Source organism: Chinchilla lanigera, unplaced genomic scaffold (assembly GCF_000276665.1).
Source record: "Chinchilla lanigera isolate Chin_1 unplaced genomic scaffold, ChiLan1.0 scaffold00085, whole genome shotgun sequence".
Classification (NCBI taxonomy): Eukaryota; Metazoa; Chordata; class Mammalia; order Rodentia; family Chinchillidae; genus Chinchilla; species Chinchilla lanigera.
Window position 1 is genome coordinate 2923194 of NW_004955486.1, and position 20937 is coordinate 2944130.

The window sequence follows — 20937 nt, forward strand, 5'->3', positions numbered from 1 at the left end:
GTCTCTTCTTCTCTCCCGTGCCTCCCTGCCTGGCGTGCCTCGAAGAGTTTGGGACCAAGGAGCGCAGAATGGATCTCGGAGCAGGTACCGGCCGGTGGGAACCCGCGGGAGGCTCTTTCACTTTTCTTTCGGTTCTTTTACGGAAGTTATTATTTTTAGTCCAATGAGCTCGCGGCGGAGCAGGGTGCCGGCCGGGCCGAGGGTCGGTGCCGCCGCCCCTGCGCTCCCTGCTCTCTGGATGGCGAGATGGTTATTATTTGTTACTTGCTTAGTGACTGTGACTAATTTAATACTTGTCATTGTGAAAGAACCGAGAGGACAGGGAGCTGGGGGGCACCCGGGGAGATGATTTAGGGGGTTTTTGTGGGGGTTTTTGTTCTCCATGTTTTTGTGTGGCTCCGTGTTTTCTCTGTGTGTTTTTTAAAAAATATACATATACATTTTTTTTTCTCTCTGTAAAGATCTCTGTGCGCCTGGCAATGGGGTGTGTGTTTTTATTTTTTTAGTGGGGGGTGGTTTAGTTTTTGAAAGCAGCGTCCTGTTGGGAAAGGTGGTTAGTCTGGTTTCGGGGCGACTGTCTCAAGGCAAAGGAATTTAATTTATTTGGGACAAGGCTGTGTCGGATGATCAAGCTGCTTATTACGGCTAATGAGTGTTTTTCACCTGAGAATCTGTGGGCTGAGGCTGCTGTTATCAGTTCAAAGTGAGGGGCCCAGGACTCTCCCGGACCCCCTTTTAGCCCCCGCCCTGGAGGTGTTGATGGACCAGACTAACTTTAGGTATTTGGGTCTGGGGGCCCTGGTGTGGGACTCAGGTCAGGCTCCCCATAGCCGCTGGCCCAGGGCAGAGTTTATCCTGGGAACTGGGTGTCTTCCTGGTTTTAATCTAATTTTGTTCAGTAGTTCTGTGCACATCCTGGCTCCAAACCTGAGCGGAGTGAGGACTGCCTCAGCTCTTCCGGCTCCCTCCGGCCTCTCTTACTGAAACCAACTTTTGACTAGAACTTGACATCCTGGGTCTTCAGAAGCAGCTCCCTTCTTCCTAAATGTCTTAAAAGAAACAAACAGCTTGATAAATCACTCACTGGGACTGATCTCTGAACCCTCCTGTTCCATTTATGGAAGGAAAAATGGCATTGGTGGCTGTTAAGGGTTGTTAAACCTGTAGTTCATGACAGGCCCAAGTTCATGGATCCCTTGGGACCGAGGAGCTGACATCTGACCTTCTGAGGTCAAAGGGGAGTAGGCTGAGAGGGCAGGAGGTGCCACTGGTGAGTGGCATGGCGGCTGGCTTTCGCAAGTGTGTGTGTGGTGGGACAGGGAGTGTTCCACAGAGTTTTCAGACTGTCTCCACAGGTGTGATCTTGACTCGTGGGATGTGGAGGTCCCCAGGACCTCTTTGCCCAGGAAGGTGAGACGCCCCCTGCTGGGCAAACTGGTGAAGGTGACCAGAGGCCACTGCTGCCACCCTGCCCCTCCCCACCCTCCACGCCCACAGAGAACCTGCCCGCCCCCACCTCTAATCAGGTGTCTCATCGCTGAGCTCTCAGGCCCCACCCCCTTTCTTCGGAAATGGGGCCCCCACCCAGCCCAGCCAAGGAGCAGCCCTCAGAGATGGGCCAGCCATTGTGGAGGCGAGCCTCTGCTCGTGGGCGGGGGTATAGGACCCAGGCATTACTCAGCTGGAAGGCAGGCCCTCCTGGCCTCCTCCTTCCAACCTGGGTGCCAACTGGAGCTGGCGCCCATCCTCCTGCCGTGTCAGTCCCTCCCAGGCTGCTGTGCGGCCACTACTCCACAGCTCTTCTGTGGGGTGTCCCAATAGCTTGGCAGGGGGCAGGTGACAGAACCTCCTGTGGCACTTCCTGGAGCGTTGGAGAGACTTCTCCCAGCACTCCAGGGACAAGCTCTGGAAACTTTTCCTAGAAGCCAGAAAGGCCCCAGAGGTCAGCTGGAGCCAGACACTCCCAGTGGGACCCAGGCCTGGACTCTGGCCACTCAGAGAGGGGAGGTCCAGGGTGTCAAAGTTGTGACTGTTTCCTGGAGGAATTATCTGGCGATACCATCTCAGTCTTTTCTCTGAACGTGGAAGTTTCACTTAAACTCAGGACTTCAGAAGAAAAAGACTTTTTCCTCACTTCACAAAAAAAAAAAAAGGAAGGAGGGGCCCATCCCTTCTGAGCCTGTCTCTCAGCCTCTGGGAGGTGCAAGGGACACAAGCCTCATCACTGGCCAGGGCTTGTTGCTGGTGGGATGCAAGGCTCTCTTCCTTTGAGGGGAGTGAGGGAGCTTTAGCTGATGGGCTCTGGCATAGCGTGAGGCTGAAGATGCCGCCTTTGGGACCCGAAAGAGTTGCCGGCACAAGTATTGGACCATGGGTTAACATCTCCTCCAGCCTTGACACATCTAGTCCTGAAGCATTTAGGCCATAAGTAACTCAGTGGCAAGAGAGTTCTCAGGAGGGGACGGCAGGACCTCAAGACCTTCCGTGGCCGTGTGGACCCCTTCTCCCCTACCATAGTTCAGCCAAGGGCTGGATCAATCTGGACGTCTTTAGCAATAAAAAATGCCGATGTCGTCCTAATTCACCAGGCCCCGAGATGACAGCAAATTTACATTTTTTAATTAAACTAGCAGCCAGTTTTTATGAGAGGGGGTTGGGTTATGCAAATCAAATGGTTGTGTACGGAAGATTAGGAGAGTTTGGGAATAAATTCCACAAATGCTAATAAAAAAAAGAGGAAAGAGAGAGAGGGAGGGAGAGAGGGAGGGAGGAGAGAGGAAGAGAGGAGGACATAGTTCCATTAGGCCCTTTTAGAGTGATTTCCCTGGGGGAGGGAGCCGGGCGGGGAGGGGGCAGAGGAGGAAGCTTTCAGACGCAGGTAAATCCATCCCGCGGTTGGGAAGCTCCCCAGGATTAGGTCCCCGCCAGGCTGATTCCCTGGCCTGAGCACAAATGGAAGCCAGGGTGAAAATGCTGTGAAACAACAGTAGATCTTTGAGAAGTCTCCCTGTAATGCTCCTCTGCCCTCAGGGGGAGCTGGAGAATGGAGGGGCTGTCCAGTAGAGGATCCAAGGTAGGCTCCGCTGGGTAGAGGGGCAAATAGGCAAGAGAGCAAGTTCAGAGGGGCAGCCATGGAGCCCAGGGGGAGCTGCAGAGAGGCGGCACTGCCCACACGGTACTGTGGCTAAGGCCATGTCGTCCGGATGCGCCGTGGGTAGAATCAGTGTTCCTCTCTGACTAGGCCTGTTTGTTTTTCCTGTTGGGGTTCCAGGCTGGGGCCCTCTTACTTTGTAGGCAGACCCTTCCCATCACTGCGTAGTGGCCCAGGCTTTGACTGGGGGCGAGGAAGCAGAGAGGATGGGGTAGAGAGCGCAGTACTACGCTCATTAGCCTGGGCCCGGAGAGCGGAATTTCCTAGTAGCCACGGGCGTTAAGGGGACCTGGTCTGCAGCGAGTGGGAGAAGAAAGACTGCAAACTCTCCCAGATGGTGTCTGACCCCAGAGAGCAAAAGACTCGGCCTCCAGACTCACAGAACTTCTCTGAGCCACTCGTTCATGGCCAGGCCTTGCCCAGAGTGGACACTTCTGAGAACCTCGTTAGCTCTGGTGGCGCCGTCAACCTAGCACATAGCTGGGATTGGGAAAGGTCTCGTGGTGTTTCTGGAGAGAGGATTTTGCGCTGGGTTTGGGGCAGAGTACATTGCCCTCGATCTTCCTTCCTTTAGCTTGTACTTGGCTAGATACACCCACTTAACCAGTCTAAGCTGGGGCCAGCCCCTGAAGCCAGGTTGGGCACCGGTTTTGCCAGTCTGCGGGAGGGGGTAGGTGCTCTGGTGCCATCTTGGCAGGAAGGAGCTGCCGGAGCCAAGGATGGAATGGGCCGTCTTGCGGGTAGCAAGTTTCCTGGTACCTCTCGGACAGCCTGGCTGTGTACTGCGCAGTGATGCCAGGAAGGACCAGAAACCAGATGACCTTTCAGGTCTTTGGTTCTCCGGCACCCAGCTTGGTTTTGTTCGGTGGGGCCAGCTTGTGGGGAGGGGTCAAGTGGACAGGGCGAGAAGCACACCGTTGGGGCCTTCGTGATAGAAAGTGTTGGAGGTAGGCGGCTCTGGGCTGTGAGGTGGTATTGGCCCTGACCAGCCTGGACACTAGTTATAAGACAGTCCAAACACAGGACAGCTGGCCCAGAGAGCCATTCTCCTGCTCAAGGCAGGGCAGAGAAGGCAGGTCTGGAAAGGTCCCTAGGGAGTCCCCGGCCCAGGCCCCTGTTCCTGGGTGGGACCAACCGGGAGGACCCACCAACTCTCCTCCCCAAGAGAGGCACAGGGGTTGGAAGCCAGATCAGCCTCTCCCAGCCCTCCGCGGCACTGCTGATCCTCCCTGCCCCCACAGCCAGGGAATCTGGCTGAGTTGCAGCTTGGGTTTTTATGATGGAAAAATAAAATAAATGGAGGCACCTTTGGAGGGCTGAGTCACGGCAGCAACATCTCCTCATTAAAGCTGTTGCCCCTGGCTCAAGTCCCTGCCCACTGCCCGGGCAGGGGACTGGGCGGGGCTCGGCAAGGCTGTTGGCCCTGAGTGCTCTTCTCCTTGGACCCTGCCAGGGGCGTCCCCACCCTCTGCCAGCTGTCTCAGGCTGGCCTGCTGCTCTTAGAAGGGGCGCTGCCAGCCCCAAGCCCCAAGGGTTGTCATGTGCCTCTGCCCTCCCAGTGCTGACTTTTAAACCTTGACCACTCTGGCCGCCGCCACCACCGCCCCACTGCTGCCTCCTCCTCCTCCTCCTCGTCCTTTTCCTACTCCTGGTCCTCATCTTCAGAGAGCGAAGGAGGTTGCTCTGTAGTCCCAAGGCAAACAGCAGCTCTCGGGGAGCGGAGCCAGGGTCCAGCAAGAGTAGGAAGGGGTTGAGGAAGAGGGAGGCCGTCGGCCTGTGTGGAAGGAGGAAGGATTGCCTCACTGGGGTGGCTTCAGAAGGCGGCGGCCTGGTGATCGGCACCTCACACCTCAGGCTCTTGGGACACACGGGCCAGTAGGGGAAGAGCTCCCGGACAGGTTGGTCAGCCTACAGGTCAGCAGCCTCTGGGGAGCGCTGGTGGGGGAGGCACCAAAACACAGGCGACCTGGCCCCGACCTCCAGGTTTGCAGGCCTCCCCAGCAGAGGCGAGCTGGGACCCGGGCGATTTGTGAAGGAGTGACCTTACCGCCGTCCCCTCCACCATCCGCCATCCCGCCTCCACCAAGCCTCTCCAGTCCTCGTCCTCACCCCTCTCGGAGCAGCTCCTGCTTCTCATTGTGCAACCACATTTTTCTGCCTTTTTGACCAGGCTGCCCTGCTCCCGCAGGCAGGCCCTTCCTATTCACCTTTCCTGCCCTCCCACCTTGCCAGCCTCACACCCAGTTGGCCCTGGGAAGAGATAAGAGATAAGTGGCTGGCTAGGGGCCTGCGTCTCTGCAGGCCTGGCTCTACCCGTGACAGTGGTGTGCCGGGACAGCACTCACACTCATGTGCCCCGACCTCAGGAGGCCAAGGCCAAGGCCGGGGCCAGGACCTTGTTTGTTTTCCGCTGTTGCTGCTCCTAATGGTGACCATTAGTTAGGACCATTAGCCGCTGTGTGGACGTCTCCTCCCAGTGCTTGGTACAGAGCTGAGACTCATGCCTTCCCGCCTAAGTGCTGGTGCGATTGATTGATGGATGTGCCTCTTCCCCAAGTGCCTGCCCAGCTTCTGAGTGGGGCAGAAGGAGCGAGGCAGGAAATGCTGGCTATCCCCTTGGGACCTGGGTTTTAGCTCCTCAAGAGCTTTCTAGGCCTGGTTTACAGGAAGAAATGGGACTGAGGTCAGGGTTGATGTGAAGGGGGCGAGGGGACATAAGGACAAAGGTAGGCATCACGTGGTTGGACTGGGGGCCCCAGAGCAGCTTCTAGCAGTGACCATGACATGTGAAAAGGGAGGGCTTGGAGTGTGGGTCAGGCTACACTCTGGTGGACAGGAGGGCAGGACCAGTGTGGTCTGAGCCTCTCGTCTGCTTCCTCCCTGGCCCATCGCCACCTCCTCTGTGCCTCCCCACCGCCTGGCAGAGGGCCTCCTCCTCCGTAGCATGTCTGTCCTTCCAGGGAGGACGCCTCCAACTGGTAGACCCAGCGTGGGCAGGGAGGCCTGGAAGGAGGCCTGGGACATGCACTGAGGCCCAGCCCAGCCTGCCAGGGCCTCGGATCCCCGGCCCAGAGCGGGCTTGGGATGCTCTTGAGTGGGCTGTGGATCTGTAGGATGTCCGTGGACCTGTCCTCTGCCCTCTGAGCCCTCTGGGGCTGCTGGGACCCTCTCCTGCGGCCAGGCAGACCCGCTCTTGTTGCCTCCTGGTTTGAGGTGAGGGCACTGTCTGGCTGTGTGGGAGACAGCGACTGGGGAAAGAGAAAATAGATCCATTTTGTGGTCCCGAAGACCAAAGATTCCCAAGGGGAACCTTCCCGAGTTAAGCTTTTCTTATAGGGCTGTCTTGAACCAAGAGGCCGCTAGGAGGGACCTTGCGGGATGAACATAGGAGACCAGAGGAGCCCGGTGGAGCTTCAGGCCAGGGACCCCAGTGCAATGAAAAGGCAGTAGTGGCCAGGAGGTTGGCAGGGAGAGGCTGGGCGAAGTTTGTGTCGCTGGAAGCGCATCTTCTCCCTGGCTGTGATCCTTACCTCCCCCTGACTAGAGCCTCCCTCCCTGCAGCCCAAGAGTCATGGCCACTGCAAGCCAGGGGCCCTGGTCAACCAAAGGAGGATGGCTGAGGAGCGCTGCTGCCCAGCAGGGGGCGCCCCACCATATCTGCCCCAACCCTCACGGGGACGGGACCTGTGGTCTCACCTTGGTGCAGGCTTTCTGTCCCTGGGCGAGGGAGGGGAGCCTGCCCTCCCCACCCCCAGAGGTTCCTTGGCTGAGTTTGTTTTGCCAGGGTGACCTGTTTAATCATCTCATTTTCTGGTGGCCGTTTATTCCTCGTTTCCACGGTTACGGCCCCATTAAGGGGAGAAGCAATAAGGCAGCGAGTCAAACAGGTAATAAAAACATTAAAGCCCATGTGCACAGAGGGAGGACGGGGCGGGGGAGGGGGCGCAGTGAGGTGAGACGGCCCAGGGAGCAGGCGAGGTACAGGCCGCCCGGCCTTGTCCTCCAGAGGCCACAGGAAGACTTTTCCCCAAGACCCAGGCCTCGGCTTAGCCGTCCCAGTCCCCAGCCCTCCGTCCCCTGGGCAACAGGCTGCACTTGGAGGTAAAACAGGAAGGAGCGAAGTGAGAGGGAGAGTGACAAAAGCTCCCCCAAGACTGTCCCCAGCTGGCTGTGTGACCTGTTTGCAGGCCTTGCCCCCTGCCCATGGCTGGGGGTGGGGGATAATTTCTGACATTGTTTTGGGCTCTTGAATTTTTTTTTTTTTTTTTTTGCCAACTTTATCAGAAAGCATATTTGTGGTGAGTGCTGCTAACAGGGCCAGTCCAATGAGTAAATATTCCTGGTGAGGACGGCCCGGTGACCTTGAGAGGGACGAGCACAGCGGCAGGGGCCAGGGCGTGTGGGGAGAGGAGGGGCAGCTCTGTGCCCAAGAGGCTGGGCACTCCTGTGCCCGGTGGGGGGCCCTTCCTGCGAAGGGGCCAGGTGGGGCTGAAAGGGTTGTTTGTCCCCCAGCATGCTCTTCCCAGCAGTGGGGCCTGTCCCGAGCACAAGTGACACACAGCTCAGGTTGCGCTGTGTGACTTGCCCGTGGGTGGGCAAGCCGGGAGCTCCTGGTGGTGCCCACCGAGGAGCTGTAGCCAGTTCTCCCAGGTGGAAGATGAAGTGCTGTGTGCAAAGGCAGCCGCCTGCCCAGCCCCTGAGCCCAGGGCGCACCTACCTCCCAGTGTTGCTCCCTGCCCCTCCTGGGTGTCCAGCCCTCTGCCGGCCCTCCAGGCCGGCCAGTGAGTCCAGCCAGCACTGGCTGGAGGGGAGCACCAGGGAGAGTGGGGTGGGGTTGGAGTGGCGTTGCCTGTGGGTGCTGCGCCAGGGCCGTTGCTCAGAGAGAGGAGAGGGCCAGGGCCAGAGAGCTCAGGGCTCCTCCAGGCTGGTGAGGGGCTGGCTTTCCCACTCTCCACCCTACTGAGATCCCCGCAAACGCAGGGAGGCCTGTGCCTCTGATTATTAATTTCAAAGTTGATTCTGACTCGAGAGGGGAGAGAGACGGTATGGGAAATGGGGAAACCCTTTGGCTGGGAGCTGTGCCTTGGGAGCAGGCCTAGCTGAGTTAATATTCCGATCAAACAATTAAAAATAGAAAATGTTCCCTCGGTACCAACTGCTGAGGCTTTCGGCAACTGTCACCATCGGGTTCAGGGGGCAGGTGGTGCTGGAGGGAGCTTCCCCACAAACAGCAAGTTTCAGAGATCGCTGCGTGCCCGCTGCCGGCCCCAGCCCAGGACAGGAGCGGGGGGCTCCCAGTCCTCCCAGTTCCCCCAGGAGTGGGGCCTGTGCAGCTTCAGGGCCGCCCTTCTCCCCTCCAGGCCCAGCCCCGTGGTGAAGTCATCGCCAGATGCCTTGGTAATTGCTTTAAGAATCCAACTTAAAATAAGATGAAAACTTATATTCCTGGGTGAGGAGTAATTTCTCATCTAATAGTAAATTAATGAAAGGATTACAGCAGAGGGGCCGGCTGGGAGGCCATGCTCATCTGATAAATACAGTGTCTCAGGCCCACCAGCTCTAGATCAGGACACTACAGCACCGCAGGCCAGGCTGCTCTTCGGAGTCCCTCTGGGGCACCACCAAGGCCTGCTCAGGGAAGAGGACACGTGCCTAGTGTGCTCACAGTCCCCCTGGAGACAGGAACCAGCTTTCAAAACCCCCAGTGGGAGAGGCTCAGGTCTGACCTCCCAGGGGCCTGAGAAGGCCCCTAGTCATCAGTTCCCCGAGAAGGAGGGACTTCCGGAACAGGGACTGTGCGTAGCCTCCACCGGTTACAACTGTGTTGTCAGCAGTCTGGTGACCTCGAAGTAGGGTGACCAGGCACCCCAGCTTGCCCAGAACTGGAAATAGCCACATCCTGTGAATCCTCTCTGTCCTGAGCAAACTGGGACCATTGATCAGCCCTGTTTGGAGGCTGGGCGGTGGGCTGCTGGACATGGCCACTCTCTCTGGGCCCTGGAGAGCACAGGCACCTTGGGAACTGAACATGTCCTGGCCAGCTGGGTCTGCCTTGCTCATGAACACCAAGGCTTTTCTGTAGGCTGCTCTGTTCAGCTGGGTGCTGTGTCCTAGGTGTGTGGCCATGCGTGTGCCCCTCTCCTCCCGCATGGTGGTGCAGCGCCTGCAGACCTGATGGGCTTGGAAAAGGGCCTGCAGCTGCGACTCCATCTCCTTAATACTGAGCGCTGGATCACTGCAGGCAGGCCTCTGGAGACAAGTGGACGACACAACCCCTCCCCTCTGAGTGTACCTAGCACTTTCCTTCCATGAATGTCAGTGAACGGCACACCTAACATCCCGTCTCTCCTCATTAGTGCCTTTGGAGAAAGACGGGAATTGTCCCGGTTCACAGTGGGAGAGCTGGAGGTGCAGCAACCCAGTGGGAGAGTGCTTGCCTAGCGTGCATGAGACCCTGGGTTCAACACTAACCCCTTTCCACCAAAGCACTGCAAACAAACAACCAGAAACACAGGTGGGGAAACAGGAGGCCCAGAGACACTGCCTGGTTTGTACCCAAATGCCAGGAGACAGACACAGTGTGGGACTTCCTTCCAACGAGCAAACAGGCTTCCCCGAGGACGGTACCATATGGCAAGGTTGAGTGGAGGATGCCTGGCTTCTGACCCTGCATATGTACTGTGCTGCCTGGCCCACACCCTGAACGTCTGTGGGCCCCATGTATGTCCCACCTGTCCTCCATGGTCATACCCTGGCCCTCTCATGCAGCATAGTGGTTGATGTATGCGCATTCAGAGCTTTTCTGCAGGAAAGTCTCCTCATCTCCCCAGAAAAGGGCGCTCCCCTGTCTGCAGGGGTTGGGCCCTCTGACCCCCTGATGAAGAAGAGTGAACAGGCTGGACGAAAGGCCCTCAGGAAGTCTAAGTGAGCAGGCCTTCTAGTGGGTGCATGTGTGTGCGGTGTTTCTGTGAAGCAGAGACTTTGCGGAAAGGGAAGCTGGGGACAGCCCCCTTGGTTTCCTGGGAGGTTGCTTTGGTTAGCGCAGGAGCGGAGATCCCCGCTGGCCTCCCTTGCCGCTATAAGTAGCAGCACTGCCTTGGAACCTCCACGATCCACTTGCTGCTTTGCAGACAGCTGTCCCAGAGCGGGGCCGTAGTGTGGGGGTGTACTGAGTTGCCTGGGCTTTGCTTGGGTGGAGTCTGAGAGAGGACCAGCTTCGTACCTGGAGTGGAGCAGGCTGTGCTTTTGGGGTGGAGAGCAGCTTGGCGTTCTTGGGGGGCATTGTGGTGCAATAGTGGCCTATCCCCCTTCCGTCCCACACCGACCCCCAGCCCAGAGGAAGGAGTTACGGAGCAGGAGGGCTGAGAATTCCTAGTCTAAACATCCCAGGAAAGCATGCTCAGGGAGGAAGCCAAGCCAGAACCACAGATGGTGTGATCCAGATCGCAGTGGGGAGGGGGTGGCTTTGAACAGTAGACGTTACATGGCAGTTGCTGTTCAAGCAGATTGGTGGATTCCAGGCTGCAGGGATCTGAGCAGGCCGTCCTTTATGTATCCTCTACTTGGGACCAGGGGAATGGGTGGGAAAGACAGACGGACAGATAGGGCAGGAAATCGACAGCCAGCCTAGGAGCACCCACCTCAGCCTGCCAACCATCCCCTCGCACACTGGCCAGGTCACCACCCTGCCTGAGACCGTATCAGGCCCCTTTCCCTGATGGGAAGGCTCATGTTGGGAGGCCCTCAGAGGCACTGAGCAGGAGTTGCTCCTCCCTTGGGAACCCTGGGCAAGGCCTCAAGCCCAGGTAAGGCGCCTGGGATGTTTTCTGTTTCCGGGTCCCTGGGGGCCCAGGGGCAGATTGAGACAGGCTCCTTGCAGGGAAGGTGTTAACAAACAGCAGGTGATTAAACATGACAAGCGGTGACATTTCTGTTCAGGGTTCTCAGTCCCGGCAAAGCCAAGAATGAAGCTATAAACCCTGACATTTTGTGTTATGCACTGAGAGGGTTTTAATAGACCTCGCTCCCTCTTCCCCAGTCAACTTCTCTCCCCCACTTCACCTCCCTCTGCCCCTCGACGTAGCCCGCCTGGCCTCCAGGGTCCTTTCCGGCCCTCCGATTGCTCCCCTGGTCCTCCGACCCCTCTGCACCTGCAGGACCTGCCGGACACTGCCCTCCGCCTCCCTTCTGTTTGATCTTGCACTGCGTCCCTCCGGCTCCCCGCTCCCCTGCGTGCTTCACTCTCTCACCTCCTTTTTCTGGGTCCTGATCTCACAGCCTCTCCCCTCACAGCGGCTGTCCCAGTTGTCTGGGACAGCAGGTGGCTGTCCCTGTGCCCTCTGTCCTCATAGCATTCCCAGACAGACTTGAGAGCGGGTGTAGGGAGGTTGTGGGGCTTGGTATGGGATTTTTTCCCCCATCTTTTTTTTCAATCCCTTTTCTCCTTTTTGGGACAAGGACAGGAGGAGGAGGAGGGAGAGAGTTGCACTTCACTGCAAACAGTTGCTGGATTTGTTCAGAAAGGGACTGGCCGGCAACAGTTGTCCCTCTCACAGAGAAATGTTGGAACAACTGGGGCCTCCTTTGTTCTCCAGGCAGAGCCCTGCGAAGGGCATTTGGAGGTGAGCCTGGGGCTCAAGAGGGCAGGAGACCCATGGGAGGGTTCAGCTCGGTCCCACCCAGGGAGTCCCCACTCTGGCAGACAGAAAAGCTTCCGAGAGCTCCGCGGGGTTTGGTGCAGAAGTCAAGCCACGCCCTGGGCCCCAGCACTGCCCTAGTGAACTTGAGAAGCACTTAGTTTTCTGTATTCCTTCAGTAAATATTTATTGGGCCAGACACCGCGCTGAATGGTGGTCCTGTTGCATGGATCTTGCGGTCTAGTGCAGCGCGGGGATGATCAGTCACTACAGGAGAGCCACAGCAGGGAGCAGAGCGCAGTGAGAGGGCAGAGGGAAGGGGCGATCCCCAGGATTTCCCAGAGGAAGTGATGTCACAGCTGGGGCCCCTGAAGCATGCATAGGAGGAGGGTAGCCAGGCTCTGAGTTTTCGGAGCCATTTCCCCCTGGGGATAGTGTGCTGAAGGGCCAGAGAGAGGCAGGTGCTGCCCACAGGCTCCGCCTGGCCTACAGTAGTCGGGGCTGTGCCACCTGCAGCAGATGTGGGCTTTGATCTCTGGTAACTGACCCCAAACTCCCTTTCTATTCACCCTTCCACCTCCACCCAGCTCAGCGTGGCTGGGGTAAAGGGGGACTCAGTACGTGGCATGGACCAGGGCTGCCAGTGCCTTTCCTGCATGACTTACGCATGTGATGAGGGGGTTCAGGCCTGTGAGGGCAGGCGCGAGAAGAGCAGGAGGCGGGGGAGCCAGAGTCTTTGCCTCTGCCTCTTCACCTTCCTTACCTGCTGACTTCAAGGCTCAGCAGGGGTGGACCTGGGGCTTCCCTGTACCTCCTTCGCCTGCCCTCTGCACTCCCAGCGGAAGCCTTGGTTCCTCTCCATAGATGCCAAGCCAAGCTCCTTGAATCCTCAGACCCTGATCCTAGCATCCCTTAGGCCAAAGGGCACAGTGCCAGTCGGGGTTGAAAATATAATTGAGAAACCACCAAGCCTGGAGGAGAAGGGCTGAGTAAACCCTTAGAGTAGGACCCGCGACGAGCCTGCACACCGACCCTTGGGCCTTTGGTGCCCAGGAAGATGCCCTGAAGAGCCAAGTTCAGCCTCTTGTACACCCCAAGCTGGCCTCACGCCCCAGCACCTTTCAGCCATAGGTATGGGGCAGCCGCGAGGCCTGCTGCCTGCAGGGTCTTAGCCCGTGCTTGCTCAGGGATCACCCTGCCTGCACATGGGTGCCCTGACAGGGACCAGGTTGGCTTCCAGTCCCACGAGCCATGTAAAGGGTCCAGAGGAGACCCCCACCACTCCCCTTCCCCGTCCCACCCCAGCCTTGCCAAACTTGACCTGGGTTCCTTGGTGCCACCCTTGTCACCCACTTCCCATAGTCCAGCCATCCCCTGTGAGGGGTTGAGAGGCTCAACCTTCCTCCCTCGCTTGGCAGCTGGGTGTGTGTCGGGGGCAGCGTGGGAGGAAAGGGGCCAGGAGGGTAGTCTCCGGGCCAGGACTTGGCCTGCTGCCCCTGCAGATCCGGAGCCAGGTTTTACTGTAATCCCTACATCCTGTTGCAGATCCTTAATCAGCTGGAGCCCAGGTTGGGCTGGACCCTGTGGTGACACTTGGGGCTGTGGCATGGAAAACCTGAAGTGGAGCTTCCGGAGTTGGGCTTGGGGGCTGTGAGGATAAGGCAGGTGGAGGGGAGGAGAAGGGAGCCAGTGCAGGCACAGGATGTGGACAGAGCCCAGGCCCACCACCCACCCGACCCAGGATGGGGGTGGTGGAGCAGCTGTCGCAGGCTGGGAACCAGGGCTGCGGGGGGAGGGCTCACGTGGGGCCCCAGGGAACGCCAGAGTCTGTGGGGGCTACTGCCTTGTCTTGTAGCACCATCAGGACAGCTGGCCCCAGAGTTGCTCTGACAATGACTAGGAATCAGCAGGGGGAACCCTGGGTGACGTTGGTTCCAGGGTCTATTCTAACCGGGCCCAAATCCAAGGCTGGAGGTGTCCCTGCCCTGCCAGGAGCTCTGCTTCCTGAGGAGAACCAGGGCAGAGGGCCCAGGTGAGCAGTCTGCCCTGGGTTGGCAGCCAGAGCACCAGGCCCTTAGCCGGAAGGGGAGACCCCGGGATCTGACATTCTTTTTGCCAGAAGCAGCTGGCCCTGCTCCAGCCCTGCTCTGCCACCCCTGCATGAATCCTGGGCAAGGGTTGGGGCACAGAGGGGAGCGGGTCCCATGGACACCCCAACTCTTCTCAGCCCAGGGTGCCGCGGTGGAGGAGTGAGGAGGAACGCATAGGCCAGAGCTGGCCAGCGCACGGAAGCCAGGAGCGGGCTGGCTGGCAGCAGGCGGGCAGACGGGCGTCTGTCCTGCCAGGGGCCTGGGCTGGCTCTGCAGACAGCCTCTTTTCTATATGGAAATGAAGAATTTAGGCTAATGGAGCTCAACCATCTCTAATTTTGTGATGGCAGGAGGATTTTGATTGAAAGTAATTAAGCAAGCTAGCTGTAAAATTAATTAAAGCAAAAGGGGGGGATTTTTTATTGGATTGGATAGCGATATAGCGTCTGTCAGGCGGGGGACGGATGGGGGTGACCTGAATCCTCTGCCCTCCCCCCTCCCACTCGGGACGTTTATGTCACTTTAATCTCCTTACAGCGGCTGCTGTGCATTTGTTTGAAATAATCAAGGAAATATGGTCAGAAATTGTCAGCTTTCAGATCTAATTTACCTGACGGCCCCTGTGCGAGCCGGTGCGGCCTGGGGAGTGAGCGTGCGTGAGCGGGTGGGGGAGCTGAGTGGGCTCCGAGCACGTCGGGCGCTGCAGCCTGCCTCCCAGGCCTGGGCACCCTCCAGCAGGGACCCACGGGTGGCGTGGCACCTCCCTGGGCTTTGCCCCTTTCTGGAACAGACCCCACCCCCACCCACCTGCTGCCTCTTCCTCCCACTGTAACCAGCTTTAGGGTTTAGGGAATATAGGATTAGGGAGGTGATTGTAATTCCTTATTCCAGATGGCTGACAACTGCTAAACCCCTCACCAGGGCCACAGTTTTAAAAATACTCCTAAATTAGTCCCCTCATGTCCTCGTCGTCGGCCTCAGCCAGGGGATTGAGGAGATGGGCTGTAGGGAGGGCAGGTGGCGTGTCATCCGCAGCACCCTCTGCCACCTGCTGCCCTCCCTCCCTCCTCTTCTAGCTGTCCTGGGCCTCTCTGTCCCTCTTTTGCCCGAATCCCAGAATGGAGCTTGCGTGATTCCTTTTCACAGCACAGCTCACAATGTCGGGGGGGTCTTGGTCCCTGCCGGAGAGCGCCCCTACCCCTGTGCCACGCTGACGCACTGCCATGGGCGAAGCACTTGTACGTCCCTTGGTAACCAGAGAGCCTGACCCCCTAGCCCTGCAGTCCAGAGGCTCTGGTTCAGAGATTGAGGTGTTTTCCCAGGAGTGCCAGGGTGGGGCCAAGTCCTCTCTAGCAGAAGTCTTTGGGATGTTTGGGGCCTACAGGCTCTGGAGCAGTCAGTTTTCGAGGCTGCAGAAAGTCACACACACGCTTTTTTTTTTTGGTACTGGGAATTGAACCCAAGGCCCTTGCCTTGAACTACATCCCCCGCTCTTTTCTATTTTTATTTAGAGACAGGTTCTTGTTAAGTCACTAGGTTGTCCAGGCCAGACTCAAACTCGTGATCCTCCTGCCTCAGCCTCTCAAGTTCTAGAATTATAGAGTTCCCCTTTAACCCACAGTATATTGCAGTTGGATTTGCTGGGTGTTCGAGCACTCAGTGGGAAGTGGGTCTCTGGATCTGCATGGTCCTCAGCAGTGAGTGACCTAGGCTTTCACCAAATCTCTCCCCTTCTCAGGGCATGCTTCCCTTTCAGTTTCGAAGCCTTGTGCCGATCTAGGACAGCCTGTGCCCTGTACTGCTGCCTCCTGCGTGCGTGCTGCTCTGGGAGCCGGAGTTCCCTGGCTGCCCCTGGCACGGGGAGAGGCTGTGTGTTCTAGAAACAAGGTTAGACTGAGCAGCCAGCTCCCCATTTGCCCACCGTAGCACATGTCCATGAGAAGGCCTCTGTCCCCACCTGCCCAACTAGGTTCCCCCAGCGCCCTTTGCCTCCCCTTCCACCAGTTCTTCCTGCAGCCCTCAGGGCACTCCCCACCCCCAGCGGGCTCTGGGGCGGGCGGTGACTCAGTCCGCCTCCTGCGCAGCAGCCAGGGAGAGGGAGTATGAGCTCCTGTTGTTGCTTCCAGCCTCGATGCTGAGCACGGCCACTGGAGGCTGGGGAAGCGTTGCCTGCGCCCTGCTTGAGCGCTGTGCCTCGACCTCCACTCTCCCCCAGCCGTGAGTCACTCAACCTGGTGGGTAGAGATGAAGCCCTGAACAGCTCTGCCCGGAAAGAGGGGAGAAAGCGGCCCGTTCTCCTCCAGGTCCTCAGGACTCAGTTCCTCTAGCGCAGGGCCACAAAGGTCTTTGGGACCCTGCACGCCCCTGCTGCCTGAGCCCATGGGGGCCTTGGCAAGAGGGGGTAGAATGGTTGGGCATCATGGGCTTCACAAGAGAGAATCTCTGCCCTTTGTGCCCACCAGCTGTTCAGGGCCCACATCCCAGGAGACCAGAGGTTAGGAAAAGCCTCGGGCCGCAGCCCGGCACATCCACCCATGGGTCTCAGCGTCTCCCACCAGCCTGTGCCACTGGGACAGGAAGGGACCAGCCTGGGGCCTCCACCAGGGCCCAGTGGGCCGCCCACCCTGGGAAAGGGGCTGGATCTGAGCTGGGTGCTAGTCCAGGGCTCGTGGTGGTGGGCGGAGGTGGAGGAGACTCCTGCAGAAGGGCTCGGAGGCGGGCCTGGGCAGGCTGGCACACTGAGGCACGGAGGGGACGGAGGAGCCGCAGCGCATGAGACGTCTTTGTTCAGGGCTGCTGGTGTGTGAGGCCCCTCCTTGCCCTAGTGAGGAGAACCCGGGTTGAGGCTGCTGTACTGAAAATCCACTCTTTGGAACCAATGCTGTGTGGTGAGGAGAGAACTCTGCGCAGTGGCCGTCCTTGGAGAACAGGCATGGCAGCAGGACTGACAGCGGGCACTGGGGTTACGGGTCAGGGGACAGCTCTGGGAGCACAGCCCCGCCCCAAAAGGCCCTACAACAGTGGGGTCCCCGGGAGTCCAGGAGGGAAGACATGAGAGGCAACTTGGGGCCTAGAGGCCAAGGTTTAGCCCATCAGTCCCTTGATGCCTGTCCCCTGGCCAGTGTGAGTCCGTCTTCACTCCTGCCATAACACCTGGTAGCTCCCCCCGCCAGGGGTTTCCCTGCCTCACCCACAGATTAATGAAACAGCCAGCCGACCACCAGACCCTCACGCGCACACGCGCAAGGGTTCCTGCTGTCCTTTCCGCCTGGCCCCAGTGCTGTGAGGAAACCCGCGGCGCGTGCTGACTCCTCTCCCCACAGCCCTCCCTCCCCGACTTGTCCCTCTGCCTTCCCTCAGAGCCAGGTCTGCGCCTCTGGGGCGGAGGCTGTGGTGGGAGAAAAGGCGAGGCCGGGATAACTGGTGCTCTGATCTTGTCCAGCCCTCAGCCTCCACTCCCTGCAAACCTTGGGGGAAAAGGACTTCCCCAGGGCGGTGGGTCACCTGGCCCGGCAGGCTGGGTGATCTCTCCTGATATGTGGGCCCTGGCAGGAGTTAGCTGGCTGGGCCCCGTGTCCCAGAGAGCTGGGACAGGAAAGCCTTGCCCTGGAGCTCTTACTCGTGCATAATAAGGGCCAGTGGCTTGGGAGAGTTCTTGGGGTGCTTGGCCACAGGAGCTGGACTGGAAGAGAAGTGCAGAGGGCAGGGGTCCCGCTCAGGAATCATTAACTGCAAGGTCTTGTCATCCTTGGTGCCGGGCACCTGACACCTCCTCCAGCCGGGTCCGTGCTGCAGTTGGCCGGATGTGACCGAGGCCCTGGGCCCCCAGAAGGGCCTGGGCCAGGCTAGGCTCTTGAAGCCTGCCCCAGTCGGCAGGGTTCTCTGCCGTCAGACCTCTCCTGCTCGCACCGTCCTACCCTGCTGCCCCGGACCCCTTCCCACCAGTCTGGGCTTGGTTTCTTGCCCTCCAGGCCGCAAGCCTCCCTGACCAAACCCTGGCCCGTCCTCCGTCCCCTCTGGCTTCACAGTCGCATTTTGCTGCCAGCGCAGGGCACTGAAAAACTGCTGGCACTGCCAAAAACCCTGTGTGCGCTATGACTCCCCAAACATCCCTTTATTTTTATTGTTCTGTTAATTACTGTTTAAACTTTAATAAGTCACTTCGTCAGGAGGGGGGACCTGCCGTGAGCTTTTCTGTGCAAACACGGGCCGGGAGTGACTCGGGTGTAATATAACCCTTTATGCGATGTGGGAATGTTTAGATTGTAACAGAAACTTGTTATTTTAATGACAGTTGGGGGGTCTGAGCACAGAGCAGGAGGAGGGGTGGGCGCTCCCCTCATACTCACTGAGGGCTTGGAGCGGCCTGGCCTCGCCAAGGTTGCTCTCTGGCCGCTGACCACAGCAGAGGGTCCAGCAAGCCCAGGGCCTTCCCAAGCTGCCCACCGGGAAGGAGACCCAGGGCTTCTGAGTGGGGAGACCCAGCCCCAGACGGCCAGGCAGGTGAGGGCCCAGGGGAAGGCTGGGCTCCAGGGGACAGAGAAGCAGCAGGCACCTGGTAGTTCTGATCCCAGGGCAGAAGCAGGCAGGGCCGCGCGAGCCCAAACTCTACACCTCGTTTTCCCCCCAGTTACCCGGAGAGGGACTCTGCCCGTGTCACCATCAAGCGGTGGCAGGACCCCGTGCCTCTCAGCTCTGTGCCAGACGTGTCACCGCGTCAGCCCTTCCGCAGTGTCACAGATGATGACCCCGAGGCCCAGGCAAAGGAGACCTGCTTGAAGGGCCGAGCTTTTAGAGGGGGCCGTATCTCTGGTGTTGATTTATTTGGAAGTTGCCAAAGCCGAGGTGCCCAAGTGCGGTCACAAAAGGCTGGTCACTGTCTCGCAGTGGCAGAGTGGGGAGGGATGCCGACCCCGCGCTGACAGCCAGGACGGAGCTTGAGAACAGGGTGAGGGGTGTTGGGCAAGGGTCACCCTCAGGCCCTCCTCAGTCCCGTCAGGAGGAGCTAGGAGGCCACCTGAAGCCTGGCGATGCGGGCCACCTGCTGCCTTCCTTCCAAGCCTGCCTCTCTCCTGGGAAGTCAGGGGCTGCGGCTCAGTGTAGGGGTGACGGCAGCTCATGCCCCAGTTCTCCTCCCAGAGGCGCTTCTGCCACGGACCAGCGTCCACAGCAGGGTTATCTGGGGAGGGCACCTTGCCCTCAGGGCCTGCGGGGCTCCTGCTGGGACCTCAGGTCACCTCAGGGGCTGTGTCCCTGCTTTGGTCCATCTGTCTGTCTCTCCATCCATCCACGGGCCAAGCTTCTGCTCTATTCCTGGTCCCAGAGTGGCAGAAATGAAGGAGCCCTGTGCCTGCCCTCAAGGGCCTGTGCCTGGACAGTGTTAGCAAAGTAGCCTCGGGGAAGGGCAAGCCCCGGGCCTCTGCCCAGGGCCGGCACCGTCCAGTCTGGCCACAGAGGCAGACCCTTGCACTCTGGCTCTCCTGTCCCGCTCTGGCTGCCTGCCACGAGGGCACCCCTGGGAAGCCATCCCTGCCCTCCCCCAACCTTCCGCCAGCCAGGGCCAGGTTCAGGGCCCAGGGGCGCTCGTGCTGGAAGGAGAGCCCCCAGATGGTGGTGGCAGTGGCGTGGGCTATGAATCGCTGAGGTTTTCCTTTTCCAAGCAGCGCGTTTCCCTAAATTGTCTTTGACTGCGTGCATGGGTAATGAAAGTTTATGCCCTTGTTAGAAGGACAGGCGGCCAGTTCCAGTTAGAACTGGGGCTGTCTCCCTGCCAGCCCCCTCGGGCCCCTCCCCAGCAGGAGAGAGAGTGTGAACACGAGTGTGTGTGTGTGTGTGTGTGCGCGCGCGTGTGTACAAAGCCCCCTCCCTGGTGGATAAGAAGGCTGTGAGGGGAAGGGAGAGGGGACGGAAAAAAGAAAAAAATTTCCATATTTGTGTAAGTTGCTTTAAAAGCATTTTATCATGTCATAAAAAAGGGAAAGTACTCTCAGAAATTGATCCTCTCCGCCAGCCCATTGGACAGAAGGACGTTGGGATGTTAATGGCCATCCTGCTCCAGGGTGGCTTATTAAAAAATTTATACATAAATGCTTAAAATTGCATAAATTATTTAAAAAAAACCAACAAAGTAAGCAATTCGAATTCCCTCTTTCCCCCCTTCACTTGATCGCCCCCTTCCCGCCCCCTCCTCTGGGCCCTCCTGGTCCCTAGACTCATGTCCACTCCCAGGGCGTTCTCCCTCTTTTCCCCACTTCCCGCCGCACCCCCGACACCGTCTGCCCTGCCTTCCTCTGGGGGTTTCCCTGCCTCACCCACAAATTAATGAAACAGCCAGCCCACCACCAAACACTCACATGCACACGCACTAATAAAAACACCACTAATAATGCCCCAAATCGCAAAATTAAATATTAAGGCCAAAGGAGGCGGACGTGGAACGGAGCTGCCGCCACCGTAGCCGAAGTTGGAGCTGATGAGTGTGTCTCTCGCAGGCGTGGAATGTCACCCACACATCCTGGAGACTGGAGTGGGGAGTTTTATGATGGTTTTTCATTGATTTGTTTCCCCAGCGCAGCTGCCGACCTCTATTGAGGGACAAACATAATCAGCACTGACGCAAATTAGATGGTTATTCGTTTTGAAAATTGACAGAAAAACAATAAAAAAGATGAAATGCTCCCAAATCAATAGATATAATGAAATTCAAATAATCCGAGAGATGAGGTCTCCATGGCAACTGATAATGTGGAAAAGAAAACAATTTAATAAAGGACAGACACACTTTGAAAACAGATTGGGCCCGGGGAGGGGGGCGGGCTGGCGGGCGGAGGGCTGGAGCGCGGGCTGGCGAGTGAAGGATCACTGTCCGTCCCAAGGACACCCGCCATAATTAAGCGAGGCTTTCGGCCCCAGAAAGTGCAGATTCAGGTTTTAATACACAAAATTATTTCAGGAGCAGTGAATCGGAAAGTCGTTTGTAATGACCTTCCTGAGAGGCCCGGGCGCAGGGCATGTTGGAGGCTGGGCGGCCGGGCCAGCTGAGTTATGGCATATTTGTGTT

The 20937-nt window shown here is 58.3% G+C and overlaps 1 protein-coding gene across 2 annotated transcripts in view; it reads left to right on the top strand.

Moving 5' to 3' along the window:
* Positions 1–45: 45 nt before the first annotated feature.
* Positions 46–20937, top strand: part of Casz1 (castor zinc finger 1) — a gene marked incomplete at its 5' end in the record, with an annotated part of 52597 nt that continues 31705 nt past the window's right edge. For both annotated transcript variants that reach the window (XM_013504268.1, XM_013504270.1), the window contains 1 exon segment: positions 46–84. In XM_013504268.1, the coding sequence (XP_013359722.1) occupies positions 46–84 (39 nt within the window).